This window comes from Opisthorchis viverrini (genome assembly GCF_000715545.1).
Source record: "Opisthorchis viverrini unplaced genomic scaffold opera_v5_71, whole genome shotgun sequence".
Classification (NCBI taxonomy): domain Eukaryota; kingdom Metazoa; phylum Platyhelminthes; class Trematoda; order Opisthorchiida; family Opisthorchiidae; genus Opisthorchis; species Opisthorchis viverrini.
The window spans coordinates 848619-869336 of NW_008751727.1; the positions used below are offsets into that span (position 1 = coordinate 848619).

Sequence of the window (20718 nt, forward strand, 5' to 3'; positions counted from 1 at the left end):
CACTAGCAATGCACACTACTGGCCTCGTGGATAATCTACTGTGACCGTCCGAATATGACGTGTTACCACTGTTCCACGAATGCATGAAGGTAGCACCTGCGTCTGAACATGTTCATACTTGACCGATTTGCGATGGAACTGTGGCGAAAAGTGAGATGAACTATCAAAAGTTAATGAAGTTTCAAGGGAGGCAATGGGGTGAGACTTAGTTTCTGGATAACTTATGTCTTGATGTGCGATGGGGGAAGATCGTGCCGCCGAGAACGACCTCATCCAATAGATCGGTAGATGTGATCGCTGTCTCCATCGATGAAGTCACATTCTGCTCGTGATGTACGGCTTTGATGGCTTTGATGTAAACATTCAAATAACTTCTAGAGAAGACATCCATCATTTTCTCCAGCATAAGTGTCAGTTCAACGGAAAATAACCAAGCGGAACGCTTGAGGGAATAAGCAGGCGAGCTGTCAGACACTGTTAGGAAAAATCTTTCGGTTGTAAAAATTTTATGAATGTGTTTACTTTTGTGTGTGCTTTTCATTGTTTCCAACTTTTTCGGTTGCTCCTTAGTCTTCTTGTCATTCACCAAGAGAGCAAAACAAGTACGGCAGGGTGTCCAACAAAACTCCAGTCGTCTCATTACTCTCAAAATGATCGCGGTTAGCCCGAGATTAGTTGAGTATCTTTATCCTCCTTCTTCCCAGGCTCAGGTATCACGGTACTATCACGGACATCAAACCAGCATGAGTTAGGCCAGTAAAGCAAATCTTATACTGTGGTTTAAGTACATCAACGGGCGAGTAACATGCGCTGCACCAAGCAGATCGATCAGAATACTGCTACTTTCATTCCTCTCCATAAAGAGCTCCTAAATCTTCCCCTACTCTCTCTCCAATGAAAGAAAGTGAGGGATCTCATGACAACAGGATACGACAGTAGCCCACAAACATGCGATATCCTGCAGAGGATACCATTAAAATTACGAGAAAGGCTGCGTGTAATATTAAACAATAATAGCGTATACGAGGTCCACTGCAAGGAAATGCAGCAACGGCAGGCAGAACGGGACACAACACAAATCACCAACTTGCCAGTGAATTCAAGAAGGATCCGTCTCTCAGTTCCCCGCTTACGCTGAGAATTTGTAGTTACTCTTCAAATCTATCTCAACTCACGCGGGTAGGAAACAAGTGCCCACCTAACAGCGCACTGATGATGCGCATTTGTCTGATGAGGACATGTTTGCAAGCTACTTGTCCAGCTGGACAAAGAGATCAAAAGCCACCTGAGTAAGAACCAGTAATGTTTTTATAGAAACATAGCACTACTACCCATCCCTCAGTGAAGCTCGGGACCTCATTTTTACCGGCGTGCCTTGTGTTTCACCAAGTTTAGGAGTGAAGCATTGATTTCAATGTGTCGTTCTTATGTACCCATTACTTTAACGGTTTCGGTCCAGTTATCTCTCCACAGATGCTTTCTTAATTTCTCACTCTTTAGACTTCATTTTTCTGCGAACTCTACTCATTTGCAAACAAGTTTTTTTGCAAGAGACTCGCTTGGAACCCAACTCAATCTCTCGTTTACGACTCAACTAGTGTCAGAGTTGGAGTTCATTGAGCCGTTCGACTGTGTTCATTCACTCAAATTACATATTCGAAATAAGTTCAAGAGGCTTAGCACCACGCTTAAGAGGCTTTTGCTTTCTTCCCGATATTTCTTTATATATACATATATATAATGTAATTCAATATTGATCTACATTGCTGGGTCGTAAGGACGGTGTTGATGTAAGGACGGTATTGCAACGCCAACCCCATGGTTGAAGTTGACCCACATTTCCTGCGCTAATTTCAATGAAAAGTGGATCATTTAGTCAAAAGTATATAATCAGCCTAGAAAAACGCTAAGCCTTAGTATTTGTTGGTGCACCTCCTATTTTCTGTTACCCCAAATCAGAGAAATTATCTACCACAAGCAAGACTTTTGGTGTCGCTCCAGATCGATTATTACCCGTGACTTAACAAGTATTCGTTGTGGACTTAGCGAACCTAGATATGACATCAAAACTATCCTCCACTAGCCTACGCGCGAAGAAATGAAAACCCTTTGCCATAAAGTCGTTTATTGGCAAACACTAACTAAGCAGTTTCAAGCCATTAGACAGGAAAGCAGAAAACGTCTCATATGCACATAACTTTCAAAAAGTGTGCATTATCACGCGTCCTCTTGCACTTTCGTGAAAATTCATCAACTTTTGCAGAATTGTAAACGAACAATGCAAATCAGTTTTTTGACCCACAGTTCCTGCGCTAATTTCAATGGAAAGTGGATCATTTAGTCAAAATTATATAATCAGCCTAGAAAAACGCTAAACCTTAGTATTTGTTTGCACCTCCTATTTTCTGTTACCCCAAATCAGAGAAATTATCTACCACAAGCAAGACTTTTGGTGTCGCTCCAAATCGATTATTACCCGTGACTTAACAAGTATTCGTTGTGGACTTAGCGAACCTAGATATGACATCAAAACTATCCTCCACTAGCCTACGCGCGAAGAAATGAAAACCCTTTGCCATAAAGTCGTTTATTGGCAAACACTAACTAAGCAGTTTCAAGCCATTAGACAGGAAAGCAGAAAACGTCTCATATGCACATAACTTTCAAAAAGTGTGCATTATCACGCGTCCTCTTGCACTTTCGTGAAAATTCATCAACTTTTGCAGAATTGTAAACGAACAATGCAAATCAGTTTCACAAGTTACCCAATAAACTTCAGCTTCCTTTAGAGACGGATCGGAGCTTCGACACAACTACAGGCTACTCGCATGCCTCATCAGTAGTATACGCCATCACACGCATATAAGTTACTTCCAGCATCCCCTATTCGTTGTTTGGTATAGCTGACCGTTAGCAACCTTGTGGAATGTAGGTAGCTCGGGTGCGCTGTTTGGTTGTTGGTCTGTTCGCCGAGAGTGGCAGTTGGATTGCAAACGTTTCATCACCAATCGAGATGACATCGTCAGTGAAGGGTTGAGTGGGTGAATTCCTCCTCTTCTGTCTGTGATTATATAGCTTCTAAACATTATCTGGTAGCTCTGGAAACGGTCCTCGTGTAGCTTGATTGGTCTTCTGTGAATATCACGTGGTTTCAATGTCCTGTGTCTGGTTGGTTTGGACACAGACAGGACAGACAGATACAGGAGGTTGAAACCACGTGATATTCACAGAAGACCAATCAAGCTACACGAGGACCGTTTCCAGAGCTACCAGATAATGTTTAGAAGCTATATAATCACAGACAGAAGAGGAGGAATTCACCCACTCAACCCTTCACTGACGATGTCATCTCGATTGGTGATGAAACGTTTGCAATCCAACTGCCAAACTTTTGCAGAATTGTAAACGAACAATGCAAATCAGTTTCACAAGTTCCCCAATAAACTTCAGCTTCCTTTAGAGACGGGTCGGAGCTTCGACACAACTACAGGCTACTCGCATGCCTCATCAGTAGTATACGCCGTTACACGCATAAAACTTACTTCCAGCATCCCCTATCCGTTATTTGGTGTAGCTGACCGTTGTCGGACATGGTTTGTTTTCTGTGCATCATGGTGTTTCATATCCAAACCAATAATCACCTTACCTCTGGAACTTCAGTCAGTGCTTCTGTGTTCATCTTAGCTCGTTCCGACTCGATCTCACTGCATTTGCGAATCTACTGGTGTTCTGACATTATTCAGCACTATAATTGTTGACCCACACAAACAAGGTGTCGCGAAAGGCCAATAACTGCTTACGACAGTCAGTAGCAAGGGTTTTCAAATTCATCCAAGCCTCATGCAATGGGATGGACCCACTTGAAGCGTACCTACGCAGCTATCTCGAACAATTTCGAAGCCGAGATTGGAGTAAAACAGAGCTGTGTTTTTTCCGTTGGAGTAAAGTTGTGTTTTTTTCCGGAATCCTCTCAGGTCTCCAGTTAAAAGCTAACTACCTGGAGACGTTCCATCAATCTGAGAGTCTTGTATCCATTCCGTACAGTTTGAGAACATACTTATTCAAGTGGAATGGCTTGTTGGCCAAAACACTGATGTACGAGTACATAATCCGTATACGGCGTTTTTCGGAGTGAAACTTATTTGCGTTTTCCGAGGCAGAATTACAGTGCCATGTGACTTTTCTTAAAATATAATTACGAACTCTAACGAGAATACTGCCGCTTCGGAACTATCAAAAACAAGATATACCATAAGGTGCGGCAGATTTACACGAAGATTATTGATTCTCACACCTGTTCAGCGTTTAGTCAATACATGCAATCAGTCACGAGCGAACCTACAGGACATCTACCACATTTTATCACATGTCGCACTCAAGAAAACAACATAATATGTGTCCATTTGCTTCAATACTCTTCTGGTACAGCAGAATCTTCGAACCTACGGGTTTACCGTAAGTACAACTCAGATATTCAAGTCCGACATTTTGGCAACGGATGTATTGAACAGTTATTCGCGGTGACGATGAACTATGTAAGACCCGTCTGAATTTGAGTAGAGTTATCAGCGTGTCATTGGTGAAGGAGCGGTTTTTCGATTTGGAGCTCTGACTGCTTTCATGCCACTGTATATCTGTCCCATCGTGAATACAGCCTGATGATTTGCTGAGATGAGTTTTGCGACTCCAGCTGAAAATCTTCAAAGCATCATCTTGATTCCGAATTAGGGTTTTGTTTTTCCATTTATCGCACGAGTTTTCTCTCATTCTTTCCTACAATTTCGTCCATGTCTTGCTATTTGATTTGAAGCAGAATGAGATTTTTGCCTTGTTTTTTTGTGCAGCCTGCTAACAAGCGGTCAATTTTTCCGGTTTACTGAACGACGCGATTTCAAGATGATAGCATTGACCATTGTAGGTAGGACTTATTGTGAGGAGACAATTTTCTGACGGACCAATTGTTCATTCAAACCACATAGACACCTAGTCATGAAGCAGCCGTACCTGCGCACCTGTCCGTTGGGTGTCGCATTCTGGTTAAGCTTGTCTCTGAACCCTGCTGCCGAAAGGAACAACTGATAGCGATAGGTGCTTATCTACCTCTATCTACTGCCCACATTCTCCATCCATTCACCCACATTAAAGGACCCTGTCTTGGGGTGCTTTGGTGGTAAAATCTACGATCGGTTGTGTTCGATTTTTAAGCTCGTTTGCACACCCCATCGACCAAGGTACTTTCTTCCGTGCAATCAGCGGCGGCCGTCTGCGTTTTTGTGAATACCCGTGTATGAGATGAGGGTGGTCTCACTGTTTCAGAGCTGAGCATTGAGCAACGCTGTTTCTTTGACTGTATTGAGTGTTGCAGTAATACTGGTTGTTCCAGCTTGTGGGATAGATCCTAAAACAATCCGATTGTCGAATCGTTTTTTTTTGAATTTCCACTCACTTCACAGTAACTAGAACGGACTCACAGCCCAGATTATTAGACTAAAGGTTTTTAAAATGATAAAGAACGCGAGGGACAAGTCCTGTCTTTATGTACTGATATTTTTTGTCGAACTGGTACTATGCGTTATTCTAAATTCATGGATGTCTTCGATCCGTGTGTTTATTTTAGGGTAATAACTGTGTATGCTTCAGTTGCTAGTAGTATGCCAGTTTGGTCCAGTACAGTGCCCAATTTCCTTGCAAAAAAGGTAAAATTTCAAGGGACGGTGACCTCGGTTCCAAACAGCAACCACATTAACAAATTTAAAATCTATATTATCAAACCTCTATTCTATAAGCTCAGCAACTGTCAACTCCCCCTAATGTGAATCGAATCATGTTTCGAATAGGGCTTGGTTTCTCTCCAGCAGTCACATTTTCTTGATAAGTTTCATAGCATGCGCCAAACTAAAAAAATAAATTCAAAAGAGTATAATCTTTTTCATGTAGGAAACTACTCACAGGGTTGCTGAAAACTCTTCCACAGCCCACGACCCCACTCACCCTTCATGGGGCTCGTCAGGTGGGCGCAGTCCCCGAGTTTCCGTCAACCTTATGTTCTAATTGAACCCAGTATGATCCTGATTTACTAGTGACATCATTTGAAGACAGAAGAGTGGCCCTGAGAGGTTTCGTTCATGCCATAGAAAGCTAAGTAAGAAATGAAACTCAGTTCAGATGCATTACCTAATCCACAGTGGGGTCCATGCGTCAGTAACTTTTTCGTTGTACTATCCTTGTCAATGCAAGGAATTACACGTTTCAGTTCAAATTGCTCCCAAGTACTGTTTCTCCGTCACCCCGATTGATGATTCAGCCCCGTTTACGTTCATGATCCCAGTTATTAGTAAACACCCTTGTTGTTACACGGATTTAATAAAATGAGGATATGCAAACAACTAGGACCCAGTATGGGATCAGTACACAAGAAGATTACATTAAAAGTGATTTTCACTGCAACTGTGCTTGTGCCAGTACATGAAAAAAGCATTGAATTCGTTTGCGTCTCTTTTGTCATACATTAGGCACCCGGTAAGAGAGTTATGTGGGAGAATGAGCAAACTAGCGTCTACGACTTTGCGATCAGTTCAGCCTTTGAACAAATAACCTTATGTGCAAAACAACTTGGTCTCGACAGCAGACTCAACTGAATCCACCTGAATCTATCATTTATGGAGGTCCGTCTCCACTGGATGTGCCGCACCAGACCGCCTTATGTTTCGGTTGGTACGATGGTCGATATATTACAGCGAGTCTTTATCTAGACGTAACGATTGCTTAAAGCTCTTCAGCAACGTTGTGAGTAGTGTGTTGCCCTTAAACTCAGCCCATTTGCCTGAATCCCATGGCTGCAGAATGGCATAAAAAAGAAAATAATTTGGGTAATATGAGAATTGGGGTATGTTCTTCTGCAAACCAGGTGGATAGAACTGCATATGTCCTTCGAAAAACCCTATACATCTTATTCTGAACACTTCGTTTCCACCGTAACTGCAAATCGGCACGTAGAATAAAAGTTTATACGCAATTTTGTGTTCACCCATCAAAGATAGGACAAGGTAATCGTTTGGCTGTAACTTTCGGTGCCTAGCTGCCATGCCACCCGAGGTGAGCACGATGGCTGGGATACTGCCGGGTTGCTCAAGCCTAGACAGAAGTCGAGATGCGGTAGTCAGGTTCGTACCACAAACCGGGCAGCAAATTAGCGCTCTTATCACTGAGCCGTATTGAGATTGTGGAGAACGGGTTATTAGTTGTGTACTACCAGTTGAGCAGCGCAGGAACATCAGAACTCCTATGGAAAGGACAAGTGTCTTCTAGCTAGGAAAACGAGCTTTGAATGACTTGAATCCTGGTAAACCGCATCATCCAAGGGAACCCATCATTGGGTGCAAATTTAGATTAGTCTTTGTATTTTGGCAGTCCTGTGGGTGTTATCCGCGTTACCACACGGACTCTGTGCAAACCAATAAGAAAATAACCCCCTCTTATATGTATACCATATGTATCAAAGCAAATGTCTGCATGGCCAATCTTAATGCGTGTTGAGCAGTTTCGAAAAACTAGCCAGCTCAATGCGGCGCCGGATCGCGCATCTGCATAATTTATACCACTCATTCCGTTCTTTTGACTAGTTTTTATTGCTTTGTGTTATGTACTGCGATGGATGTCGCTTAGCGATTATAGCGACAAGCGCGTCATGCGTCGAACTTGGAAGCGAAAGATCGGTAAGCTCGAATTCATCATTTGTCTTCCTCTAAATCAGTGTGAGAAACTCACCATTTTGCTCATGTGCTGGTCTGCGTTGTTTCTCGTAGCTTCTTTAGCAGTTGACTTTATAGGCGTACCGCTGTATTCGATGAATCTTCTGATTTAAATGGGGTCAAGTTCACCTTTGAAGTAGGAAACACTTCAAGGGGACAAGCAGCTAGAGCTGTCTATCACGTGAACGTGAACTCTTTCGTTCGGTCTTCTCCGTTTCGACCAGAGCCATTATTACCATATGCAACCTCAAATAAATTTGCCGTTTTCTGTCTAGTCTTTTCCTGAACGGCGGTCAAGTTTTCTCGAGCTCTCCTTTCTGCTTCTAGCTCCTCCGAATACAAGCGTGTTGTCAGCCAAAACCCAATTTCCTGATCAACTGGAAGGCGCGGATCTAGGCGCCATCCTGGCCGTGTTGAACCACCTCATAGCCTCCTGGCGGTCGGCCGGTGTGTTGAACTCCGCTGCAAGGACTTCCTTTGCGGCGGCCCAGTCCATCTTCTGAGGGCCTCCTCTGGCCGCATCCAGGGCCGCCTGCGCCCGGCCCCTGAAGAGGGTCTTTCAGCGCCGCAGCTTATTCCGGTCGGTATCCAGTCCAGCAGCCTCCGAAACCTCCTCAGAATCCTCCAGGAAGGTCCGAACATTCCCTTCCTAAAGGGTTGCGGCCACGGGACCTTCATCTTTATCCTGGTTACGGTACCAAATGAAAGTAAGAAGCCCTTCTTTGCGAAGTTATTTATTAGAAAGTGCCAACTGACCAGTTACGGACTACTGGACAGGGAAGCAAAACTCTAATTTGCATCTTATTTACGAAAATTGGACATCCATCTTCTCTTGAACGCGTCTTCCTGAACTTTTCTGGATATTCATTGACTGCTGCTCAAACCCAAGTAAATGCTACAAAGCGACTCCACAAATTCCGCAACAGATCTCCCTTTTCAAGGGGTACAAAGTGAATCTACAAGAAAACATACTACTGGCATGCCTCCCCATCAGTTACACTAGTAACATGTAGCTTGTGTCATAACTTCTTACTCCGGCAAAGGTATTCTATTGAGGAATCCGATTGTAGATAACCTACTGCATCATGTGACCTTGTTTACTGCTCCATCTAGTGCATTGCCCGGGAGAGCCTGTGTACCTGGTTGTTCGTGTAGACGTTGAGTTAATGCTCTCGGTGTATAGGGACTAGTGACAGCCCAGGTTATAAGATGCGTTACTGTTCTCCCTCCGCTAGAGAACGAAGGCTGATAGTACAATGCATTTGTAAAGTATTGTTTCACTCCAGACGCGGCAGATTGTGGTCAAAACCGGGTCAGCTAATCGTAGCCGGAAATTCACTGATGTTAATGTTTCGAACCAGGTGTGATAGCAGTGAGCACGAATTTCCATGGCCATGGTGAAAAGGGTTGCGCATTGTCAGACTAAATTTCATCTATTACATAAACGTTAGAAGATACCGTGGTCTTTCGGGTGGGCACCAAATATGGGTTCTGAATAGATTAAACACTGATGGACTCTTCAGCCCTGGTCTAAACATGCATAGATAACCTGGAAGCTCGACGAAAAGCCAGTTTCTGTTACACTTAACTGGAGATGCAGTCTTGTAGAGTTTAGGCGAAAATGGCGTCAGCTTTGTCCGCTTCCACCGCGCTAAGAAAGTTCATAAGTTAGGAACTCATTGAGTGGTAAACTGCTTAGCGTAGGTGGTGTGACAACGGTCGGCTCATATGCTCAACAGTAGAGGACAGGAACGAATTTGACCTTGAATATGTAACTCCAAAAAAACAATCGCTCATTGCTTCGAGGTTCAGGTGTACAGGTCATTCAGGTTTAGTTGGCGTCGCCAGGCATTCTCGGACACTATAGAATTAAGGCTGGATACTAAAGTTGATCGGCTGCTCACTGTGTGCGCTGCCCACTAGCTTGTCATCAATTATAGGACATTTTCCATATGGCTACATAGATACACACTCGGAGTGCCTAACACAACCCCCTTCGTTGACGTTATTTTTGAATAGCAAAAGGTGGACATGACCAATAGTTTGCGAGGAAACAAGAAATTTAACCCCACAAGCCACATTATACGCATATTTACACGTTAACACGCTCAACAAATTAGCGAAAGTTCCGAGCCCGTTGAGATTCCTAAGCTGTCTAAGTCTCAATCAAATCGGAAATGTTCCGACTGAGCCGGTGAATTTCGTCTGGATCGAATTTGCTACTCTCTATCGTGACTATTGGGTAGGCATAACAAATCCAGACAGACGCAACGTCAGAGAGAGAGAAAAAAAAACCCAGTCTGGCGGGTTTGAAAGTGCATCTGTCTGCGTAGTTCTGTACGTGTCTCTGCCACGCTGAATCGTCCCTTTCGGTACAATTCTCTATCCCGACAAATACGTCAGGCACATACGTGCGGACGCGACCGCGCAGACAATCCGAACCACAGGACAGCAGATAGATTGGATTGTTCGTAACATTTGCCCGTTCACAGTTCCATTGTGAGAAACAGCTCATTGTGTGTGATTTTTTTAAAAATCAATCGGTGCACGTCTGGCTTTTGATAAGACAGACTCATGTTTGTCGTCCACCTCTGGTCTCTATGTCCTGCGTCCTTTGGACGTGTCGAGTGTCTGCCCATAGGTAGATTCCTTGTATTGTACCTTGTCTAACTAAGGGTTGTGAGTTTGTGTAGCTGAGATGAATTGAACAAATGTATGTACTTGTTTGAAGGAATAATGATTTGTTCATGGTGTGCGAGAGTCCAAACTCATTTCGATTAGCCAGCAGGAGACTCTGCCTCTTCGCGACTGCGCACACTACCTCTGCCAAAGTGAGTTCGGATCAGTAATGAAAACTCATTGCTTAATTAGTAAGTATCTGGTGGGAATATTTATTTTTGGACTTCCAAAACGTGCCAAACTCTGTAGAAATTTTTATAGGAAAAAACGCTTGAAGGTTGGTACCAGTGCATCATCATTTTTGAACATGAAAATATGCTTCGGCTGCACTTCGTCTCTTAGCAAATCAGCAGCGAATAAGGGGCCTGCGCTGCTTTTTAGGGGAGATTTTGAAGCTTAAATCGATAATTCATCGTTCAAAAGAAGTCGGCTTATGTAGTATCATCACCAGATTGCTTCCCAGGAAGCCCAACAGGGATTTCATCAAATTGTAAACACTGAACCCACTGATGTGGACAATGTAACTGAAGTACGCTAGGCGTTGTATCCGATCCAAGTACGGGCCAACCGCAATTCTCGCCTCTCACTGTATACTGAATGAACGTGTGACTCTATATCTTGTCAAAGTGCAACTGGATCACACCGTTGGTCTTCCAACCCATTGTTGAATTACTCAAATGTTCCATTCCAAGACTCGCAAGTTCAGGTTTCGAGAAGGAATAGAGTTTGTTCAATATTTTAACTATTATAGAATGTGATTCATCTATGGTCCAGTCTAGATTCATCCTAAGCTTGAACCATAAATTCATTGCATTCTTTCGAATGAGAGAATTCTGCCTTCTAGACAGTCGATCTCCAGGCAACAGTTCTCGATTAGAGATACGTACAAACGAGGTTCTATTCCTATATCTGTCAAACATGCAGTCACACAAGGTGAGAATAAGTCTGGAAGAAGTTGTAGGCCAGTCATCTGTGGGCGGGAGGACGAACTCAGCAAAGAGGGTGATATTTGTTTGCTCCTCATTCTGTGAGTTCAAACTAGGTTTCAGTCTCCTATTGTTCGATGAGCTTAACATATCTGTGACCCTTGTTGAAGTTAAAACACTATTCGTTTAGTACGTTTTTTCTAGACAAGCTCTACTACGTTCACATTCTGAAAATGAATCTGCTGTCGGTTATGGCCAACGTCAATTTTCTCTTCTGTATGATGGTCTCATCTGGGAGAGTCCCTAAAGTTTCTAAAAAGGTTTGTATTGACCAACTTGAATAAACTTCTCTTGAGGGCTGGTTTCAACTTAGAGTAGACGTCCACATTGACATACATGGCACATCTAGTGTAGTCACGTCACTTTCACTGCTGCTAGTCTACCGGTGTCTCGATTCCGGGCCAGCCCGCATTGATGCCAGACACCAGTTCCGTTCATAGTGAGGTTCAACAAATAATGCATAAACCAAATCATACGGAAATGTAAACTCAAAGAGTCGGAAATGCGAGGTTTGCTTGTTAGCACCACTAGCAAAGAGAATGTCATCTAAGACCGTTTCGAATGGCCTGCTCGATGGATATATCAACGGCTCAGTAGGCGTCCAGGTTGCGCCGATCGGTTGGCATTTAAGCTAGACATATTCAGTACTAGCTGACCAGTTAAATTCTCAGAAGAAAAAATTACCTTCGTGAAATTCGCGCGCATAACCAAATCGGCATTCAGAAGGATGTCTACAAATAGGATTAGGGTGCTTCAATAAATACCAAGATTCCCCCAGAACCTCATAGAGGTTTGTGTTTGTGGCTAAAGACCGATATGTTGTAAAAAGGAATATAGCGTTGTTGGGTTGGGTCGTTTGGTGTCCTGTCGTTCATGACTGCAGTGCTATGGGTGAAAGAAAGAAGGCCTTTGCTACAGAGTTATTTATTAGGAAATGCCAACTGACCAGTTACAGACTGTTGGACAGGGAAGCAAAACTCTCATTTGCATCGTATTTACAAAAACTGTACATTCATCTTCTCCTGAACGTGTCTTCTTGAACTTTACTGGAGATTCATTGACTCCAATCATTCCTCGCTCAAATCCAAGCAAATGCTTTAAAGCGACTTCACAAATTCCGCAACAGATCTCCTTTTTCAAGAGGCGCAAAGCAAGTTTACAAGAACAAAACATACTACTCGCATGCCTCCTCATTAGTAGTATCACTGTTACATGAGTATGCACAATCCTGGAACACTCTGGGACTCATGATCAAAAAGACATTCAATGTCTGACATTTTTTCTAGCCAATAAAGTGTGCATGGATGCTTGCGTAGATATGTCTGGTCTGATATGTAGGATTCCTGTTTCCATGACCTGATTTTCTTGCATGCGCCCTAGGCGACTCTGGGGTCCATCTTGAATACTGCAGAATTCCAGATAACAGTATACACGCGGGTATTATGCGGTGGGGTGAAATTCATTGAGTCGGACTTATCTAGGGGTCTGTGCAGTCAAAATACTCTGATGCGATCGGCGTCTACGCACGTTGATGGTGGTCTGGTCTTCCAATTTAGGCAGGATTGGGGGAAACTCTGATCAAACAGTAACCCGACATAAATAAAACCACTTTCCATTTGCAGGTATGTCAAGGAAAGCTTTAGGCAAAACAATAATAGTTTGATAAAAGACACTATTCACAAGGTTGTTGGAAACTCCCCGACAGTCCACGAGTGGTTTCGCTCTTCTTGGGGCTCATCAGGTTGGCGCAGTCCCCGAGTTTCCGTCAACTTTATGTTCTACTTGAACGCAATAATAGTTTGACTTTTGGATGTAAGTTCTACTGTGCTTGTTACTTGGACTACCTTGATGAGAGAGTGGTTTGAGTTACCGCGAAAAATTCGCTTCTAGTTTTGTCCCAAATACAGTGACTGTCTTTCCATGAACAGTCAGATGTGATGGGAGTGTTCACTGCGTGGGCGGATCTTCTAGTTACGAGAAATCCGGGCTTGCTCACACTAATCGATTGTTTCTGGTCCAGCGACTGAGAGCAGTTTTTTTTAGAATTAATGACTAACTACGTCAGAACACCACTGGGTATCGATTTACGTTTCGTTTTGATGCAAATGCGAAGTCGTCGGGGACAAGCAGTTCATCCTTCACAGTGAAGTTTAACCGAGATGCTTATAGTGATACCGCATTGGATATTTCTATACACGTATGAGAAGACTCAGTTCATGCTGAACTTTTTCTAGGAGAGATAATGCTTCACGTGTGGCGTGTGGCAAACCACGGTTTCTCAAATTATCGTTATCCAAATTACATTTGCCATCCAATGTCTTGCTTACGTTTCTTGCTTGTAGTTGTAAGTATGATTCGAAAATTATTGAAAACCAGCAGTAACGTGGCTGTGACTCAGTTGGTCACAATTTCATACCACGCATCAAATCCAAAACTAACACCAAAGTAGCTTTAGGTAGGGCCATCTGAACGATGAGGATATTGATGTGGGAAAAATTCTGAGGTTCCACCGGCCACGTAAAGTACATTACCGACATGAAAGTGCCCAAGACAGACAACGGGAGTGGTAGGTGTAGCGGACTAGGACCTTATCAGCGTGTTCGGATAAATTAACAAGCAAAGTAACCACTACAAATTCACAAAATCACAATAGGAAAGGAATGAGTAGTCAAATGGGGACTCACGAATGTGTAGATCCAATAGTCCACTACACTCATCCAAATGCAGTAACTGGCTGTGAAAGGAAATATTCGCTTGTCGGAATTTCCCACAGATGGTTCCGCGTGCATGATATATTCCACGGTAGGAAAATTATTTACGGCTAAAAATGTCACAGGTATCTATTGTGACGTTCAACAGTTGACACAAACACAGAGATTTGGTCCCACTGGTTCAGCGGAGCGTAAATACACTCGACAGCCACTACATAGGTTAGGACGTTGGTGATCTTCGAGTATTTCGAAGGAATTAGTTTGTTAGACACCGTAAGGCATAACACCAGATAGATGTGAGGTCTGAATAAAACCGGGAATTATCCCAAATGAAGTTTGCTACATGTGAGCTAAAGAGAGAGTGGAACTAACAAACATCCGGTGAAAAATTCCATTTGCATGTCAACCGCATTGTGGCATTTCTAGATGTTGACCATGAACACAGTGAATCAAGTTGCTTGCTGCTGTTGAATGTTTGTTACGCTCATGTACTGGAATCTTCACGTTTTCTATACTTTAATAGTAATCTTCATCTACGGAACTAAAAAAATGTGTATCATTTTTTGTACAGTAGTTTTCTGTTCATTAGTCCTTGTAGATGCCTTCCAGTATGGTGCTTGTTGCAACCAGGACAACCTATCTGGTTGGTTGGTTGTCTCACATGTTACACCTTCGGCAGCTGACGTGAACCTTGTTGATGTGTGAACCTAGGGGCAACTAGGCCCCCATTCCATATAAACCTTGGAAAACGTAACTTGTGTGATAGGTGGAAGGACAAGGGAACGTGAAATACTAATCTGTTCAAACAAACTCAGCGCTTTGTTCTTTTCATACAGCGCATCGTTGTACGAATCCAGTACCTGGGTCAATCTGAAATTTAAACAAACGTACATTTTGCTTTCTTGTGATTTTTTCCCGATCGACACCGCAAAATAACTCTTTGTTTATAATTTTATTTCATGATATCATATCGACGTATGCGGGGTCAAAGGTTAAGTTGACAATAAAGCGCATGATTCTTCTTCAGGGTTATTAGAAAACAATATTGTTCTGTTTTTAGTTCAAGTTTGCTATTCTCCACATTTCCATAGCGCTGATGAGCAAATTCCAACTGCTTACACCAACCATTAAGTACGTGGAATTTCCACGAACCATTGCCTGACTATAATAAACTCAGCACTTTGCAATAGTTGAAACCGAGTTTTATGCCGAGCTAGTCAAAGTTGAAACCGAGTTTTATGCCGAGCTAGTGTCTGGACGGCTTAGTATTTTTCGTTTTCCGTTTACTGCCTCAGGAATGCTGCTACCATTTTTCTTTAGAATCTGCCTCTGCAGAACGACTAGAATGGCCTTCTTAGCTGGCTAGAGGCTTTGTACGCTTGGTCAGCAACTCTGACAGATGAAAGCTGGCGAACACTGATCAGCAATTCAAAAGTAATTCGGGTAGAGAATAACTTCACAAGACCAGTGAACATTCCATCTGAGCAGTCGTTACTCGATGGGCCAGTCAACCATTGACGCCGTGATTTGAAATCCTAAATCGAAACATTAGTGAGGCCGAAGGTTTAACTGTTCAAGCTATTAACCTGGGAGTCGCGGGCTTGAAAACTCTCTGGAGTTTCATGAGATGTTCAGTGTCAATCATCCCCAATAGGGATGAAGCATATCTCGGCCTTTTAGAATAGATTGACTTGACAGAAGGATGTCTCAGTTCAACACACTGATATATCATCCACTATTATCCATCGCGTCAACCGGACTGTCACATACAACAGTTTTAACGGGGTTATACAGAACAGTTGGACGCAATCTACAAAAACGGAGCCGGACTGGTGCAAGCAGTACTGATTGCGGAAAATCTGTTCTAATCCGTGCAGCTGACTGACTGAACAACGTAGTCTCAGTCTGCCGAATAATACGCACAAAGTTTGAAATTTTGGCTGAAGTTAGCCACTCAGACCCCAGACAACACCTGGAATGGAATGAACTGCGTTCTCCAAACCGATACAATAAACTATTGGACAGTTCCATCCATAAAATTTACTTCGTACCTTCAAAAAGCTACTTGGTGACGTAACAAAAAGTATCATTTAGCCACTTGTCGTGCACTCAGAACAACATGACTGTGGGAGATGACTGCTCCAAATTCGTATCAGACAAGCGCATTTAAAGGAACTACACCATCAAAAGTTGGAGAGGAAAGGTTTATTGGCTAAAATTGAGGAACACCGAAACGAATTTGAATCCTCGAGTTCATTTTTCAAAAAAGTTGCTGCGTGGGTTGATTCAGCCTCTGAAGCCGGATTTTCAGGCTGTAAATCAGTACTTGACAAAGACTCCATATGTTGGTGTATAACAAACAGTTCCTAACAGCGCAAGTGCACAGCCTCAGCTGCTCCTAAAGTATCGGCAATTAGGAGCGATGGCGCAGTTTAAAAGCATTTAGGAGGCGCTTGTGGTTTGGTGTGGCAGCTGCCTACCTTAGCGTGTTAAATAATGGCTCTGTGGATACTGTGCGACCAAATGGGAGACATAGATTCACACAAGAAAACCATAGCTGAGTGGTAGGCTTGAGCAACTGGAACATGGGAGAAAAAGACAGCGAGGATGCAACGGAATGAAAACCGACCTACTAATGAGTAGGCAAAGTTGAATCGACAAAATCTTACGAGGCACTGCGCACACCTTAACAAAGGTTCAGTTGTTCAAAGCACGGTTGACGTGACAGGGTTGGAAGTCCAAATAAACTACTAACGCACATTGGGGCTTTTTGGATTCCATCTTCTTCCGGCATACCTAAGAAGGCCTTTCGGTGTCTGGACAATATCAATGTCTGATCCACTGTGGAAGTCACGTGACCGGCATGTGAAGGGTCCGAGAGCCTCCGAAATTCAACAGACAAGTTAATCTAATGGATGATCAGATGTGACGTTAAAGTTCGCGACTGTGACATGTAGCGTCGTCTTTGGCTTCTCAGTTGACGGAACATCAACCATATATCGACAGGTAGGTTGTCGGACTCAAGCCTCATGTGTGAGTTTTTGTGTGAAAAGTACTTTAAAAAAAACAATGGCTGTACGCTACCCATGACAAGTGTGAATACTCTTTGGGGCTTGAGAAGACTACGCTTCCGGCTGTCTCGTTGATCCCAGTAAGCCTTGGATGGTATACACTGGCGTTTTGAGCACACCTGGCACTGGAGACTAAAACGGCAGAGTTGACACATCGTTTAAAGACAATGATCATTTTCAGGGGCAGAACATGATTCAAATTTATCCACCTGCGTGTACATCATTTTGAAGCAGTGTCGTGCTGTACACATTACTTTGTTTTCGTGTAAATTTATCTCTCTCCCTGGGAAAGCGAAATCTGAAAGTCAGACATCCTTTGGCTTATTCCAATGCCTTTGTCTGTAACTGGGCGAAAAAAACGAAGCACGAAGGTACCGAACTAGAAACTGAGGAACACAATAGCGAAACAGACAAGGCCCAGCGCATTCTGCTTACCATGCGACAGAAAAAATGCTTGAACCGGTCACGCGTTATTCGCGTGACGCCAAACAGACACAACATTTTAAGGAACTTGCTATGACTGAACCAGACTATGCACCAATCTAGGTCTGGACAAATAATTTTATCACCCAAAGTTAATACTTGCGATTTGACAAGACAGTCTACTGCGGACTAATTCAATAAGGACTGTTAAACTTCTTGATTTGAAGAACAAGGAGCTACCTGCTAAAATTGGTTACCTAGGTAACAGGTGGACAATAACTGAATACCTCTTTGATTAGAACGGTTTTCAACGCATCATGAGTGACATCAGCGTTCAACACTGATGTTTCGTCTCCGTAAAAACATGGCTTATTTGAAGAGATGATTCTGATGAAAACAATAAAAGTCGATGGGGAAGGGACTTGATACCACCGTACCACAACCATTCTGTGGTGCCTACACTTCCACACTTTCATTCAGGCAGTCTGGATAGAAACTGACAACAAGAACGCCACTGACATCAATTTGCAGCCATATCTTGCAGTGTACCCAACCAGGCGCAGTAAGGATCACGCGATCCCCAACCCAGAAGGCCGTTAGCACCGTGAGCACTCAAACGTTCCAATTTTTAATTGCCTTGTTACGGATTTGCCGATGCCAACACATACGAGTTATGGTTCTGGGACAATGGTCATCGAACACCTGAAGACGTCTCAGTTGCGCTGCTTGAACAGGCCAAGTCTCAAAATCATACAACAAAACAGCCCGCACTGTAGCCTTATACACTTGGTCCCATGTCATCTGAGAAGAGAACGCTTTGTGGTTGAAAGCCAATTTGTTGTACACATCTCATGAAGTTTTGTCCTAAAGCATATTACAGCCTTGTTACTTTAATAAAAAAAGACGTAATAAAGCAGTAACGGAACCAAAACGGACAAAAGATCTTGCTTTCCTCTAGCCAATAAAAGGCTCAGGTGCTGCAGTCATGGGGAAGATGGTCTATATGGCCAAAATGAAGTCAATACTCTCTGACGAAGGAAAATTCCGGAGATATAGTGATCCTGATATGAACCAATGAATAGAAAAGTAGATTGGTCAGAAACTCAACATCCCATCATTGCTTGAGTTTTATTTAGAACAACTCAAACCTATTGGGATCAAAACCACACACCTACAGGGGGCCCACGATATCCATGAAGAGACCTATTCTGACTCGACAGGAATCCGCCTACCACAAGTTTGTCAGATGGTTGGCCAAAATTTTAACTCCCATCCGTGAGGCCCTTGCACAATGCCGTGTAAGGGATTCTAAACCAATTGACAAAACGTTTTCCACGGATTTTAATTCTTTATTCATCAGTATCCTTTTGCACCGGTTAGTAGAACATTTGTGCGACGTTTTACAATCCACGAAATTTCCACTTATATTCCTTGATTTCTTCAAGAGAGTTGATTCTCCCAAGTACCAAAAATATCCGCTTTGAATAGTTGAGACAGAGCGTATGAAAAAACATGGCGTGATAACGGGTAGTCCGCTTGGGCCTTTACTAACATATATATTTGTAGGCATGACTGAAAAACACTGTTGTAATCAGTACTATACTCCAAAAAGATGTGTACAACATTGCAGTTTTGACAGACTAACCATATCGAGAACCCGTCCAACAACGTGAAAATTTTGCGTCCAAAGCTGCCAGTGTCTTTTGAGGTAGAAACTGGTAACAGCATTCCATTTTTGGATATTCTTACTGCCGTATGCCCAGATGGTATTCTTCAAGGTTCATTGGTTGTTGATCAGGTGGCTGTTGATCTGTTCGCCGAGCGTGGCTATTGGCTTGCAAGCGTTTCGTCACCATACAAGGAGATATCATCAGTGCGCAGTTGGGTTGGTATCGCACTGTCTTCGTATTCTTGCCGTATGATTCAAATGGATAGAGGCGACCTAATGTTTAGAATATCGGAATGCTGTTGGTCAAACGGTTCGGAGAAATGCCTTAGTATCTCCACAAACCCCGTCAGTCGGGAAAGTCAGTCAGCTAACGGGCTTCGGTAAAAGCCTATTCTGCGCCCTTCTTACCCATTGAAAGAGATACAATGAAAATACTTACTGCCTCCGGTTGGATGGTTAAAAATGAAACAACCCCAGTCATACTGGTGGTGGGTTGTCTTATTGCAACATAAATATCGTGGTTATTTCCAATAAAAGATGTACCGTGAATCAAACACTACCTGACCACTTTTCAATTAAGGTTGGTACCGTGATCGGTCTTACATCCCCAGCCGCTCAACTAATACCGATGTCATCAGCGAGACGTTTCAATTTTCGATGTATCCCGCGTGGTGTATCCATTCTCTCTGTTCAACACATTGTGTACCAATTCACGTGCAGTTCCCATGAGACAGACACTGACAAATCCAATGCGGACATGCCCCAGATCGTTATTGAGTCAGGTGGCTTAGCGATCGACCGATGACCAGTAGACCGAGACACGAAAACAATGCTCATCATCATCACCAAATACACTGCATCCACAGAGTTGATCCCAGTACTGCTTCTTGTTACCTTGAAATCGTTGGGTTTCATTGCGGCCAAGCTGGTTCATCAAAACCGACGGAGATTGTGAACACAAGCTTTCTGCTTGCCTTGGACTAACGAATCGGACCTAGTTGGCTCACCGTAACTTTGCCTCTTTTCCACTATATTAATGCTATTCATTCTCAATTATCATGTAAAATTGGTGGGTTTTAGTCTGGCGGCTAAAGAGGTAGAAGCGAATTGTCACAATCCCACTGTTGGTTGTCTTTTGCAACATAAATATCGTGGTTATTTCCAATAAAAGATGTACCGTGAATCAAACACTACCTGACCACTTTTCAATTAAGGGTGAGCGAAACCAGCAGCCTTTATCTTCATGGGGGCGACCAGTAAGACATCTTGACAAGGCGTGCGAGGTAATACAGAGGGTCAGGGAGCCACGATTTATAAAGACAGCTTGCAACATCTGCTGTCTTGCAGCAATAAGGGATGGTCCACTTTATAGAAGATCCTCTGAGCCGGTTTTCAGAAACTTTCAAGTTGGATTGCGAGCTACCTTGT

General features: G+C 43.1%; 1 protein-coding gene across 1 annotated transcript in view; it reads left to right on the plus strand.

Annotated features, from left to right (window-relative positions):
• Window positions 1-18814: 18814 nt before the first annotated feature.
• The window catches only part of T265_04358 (hypothetical protein), a gene marked incomplete at both ends in the record, with an annotated part of 6714 nt that continues 4810 nt past the window's right edge, over window positions 18815-20718 (plus strand). Inside the window, 2 exons of the mRNA XM_009169079.1 lie at window positions 18815-18919; window positions 19261-19506. Coding sequence (XP_009167343.1) covers window positions 18815-18919; window positions 19261-19506 — 351 coding nt within the window. The remainder of the gene's footprint in view (window positions 18920-19260; window positions 19507-20718) is intronic.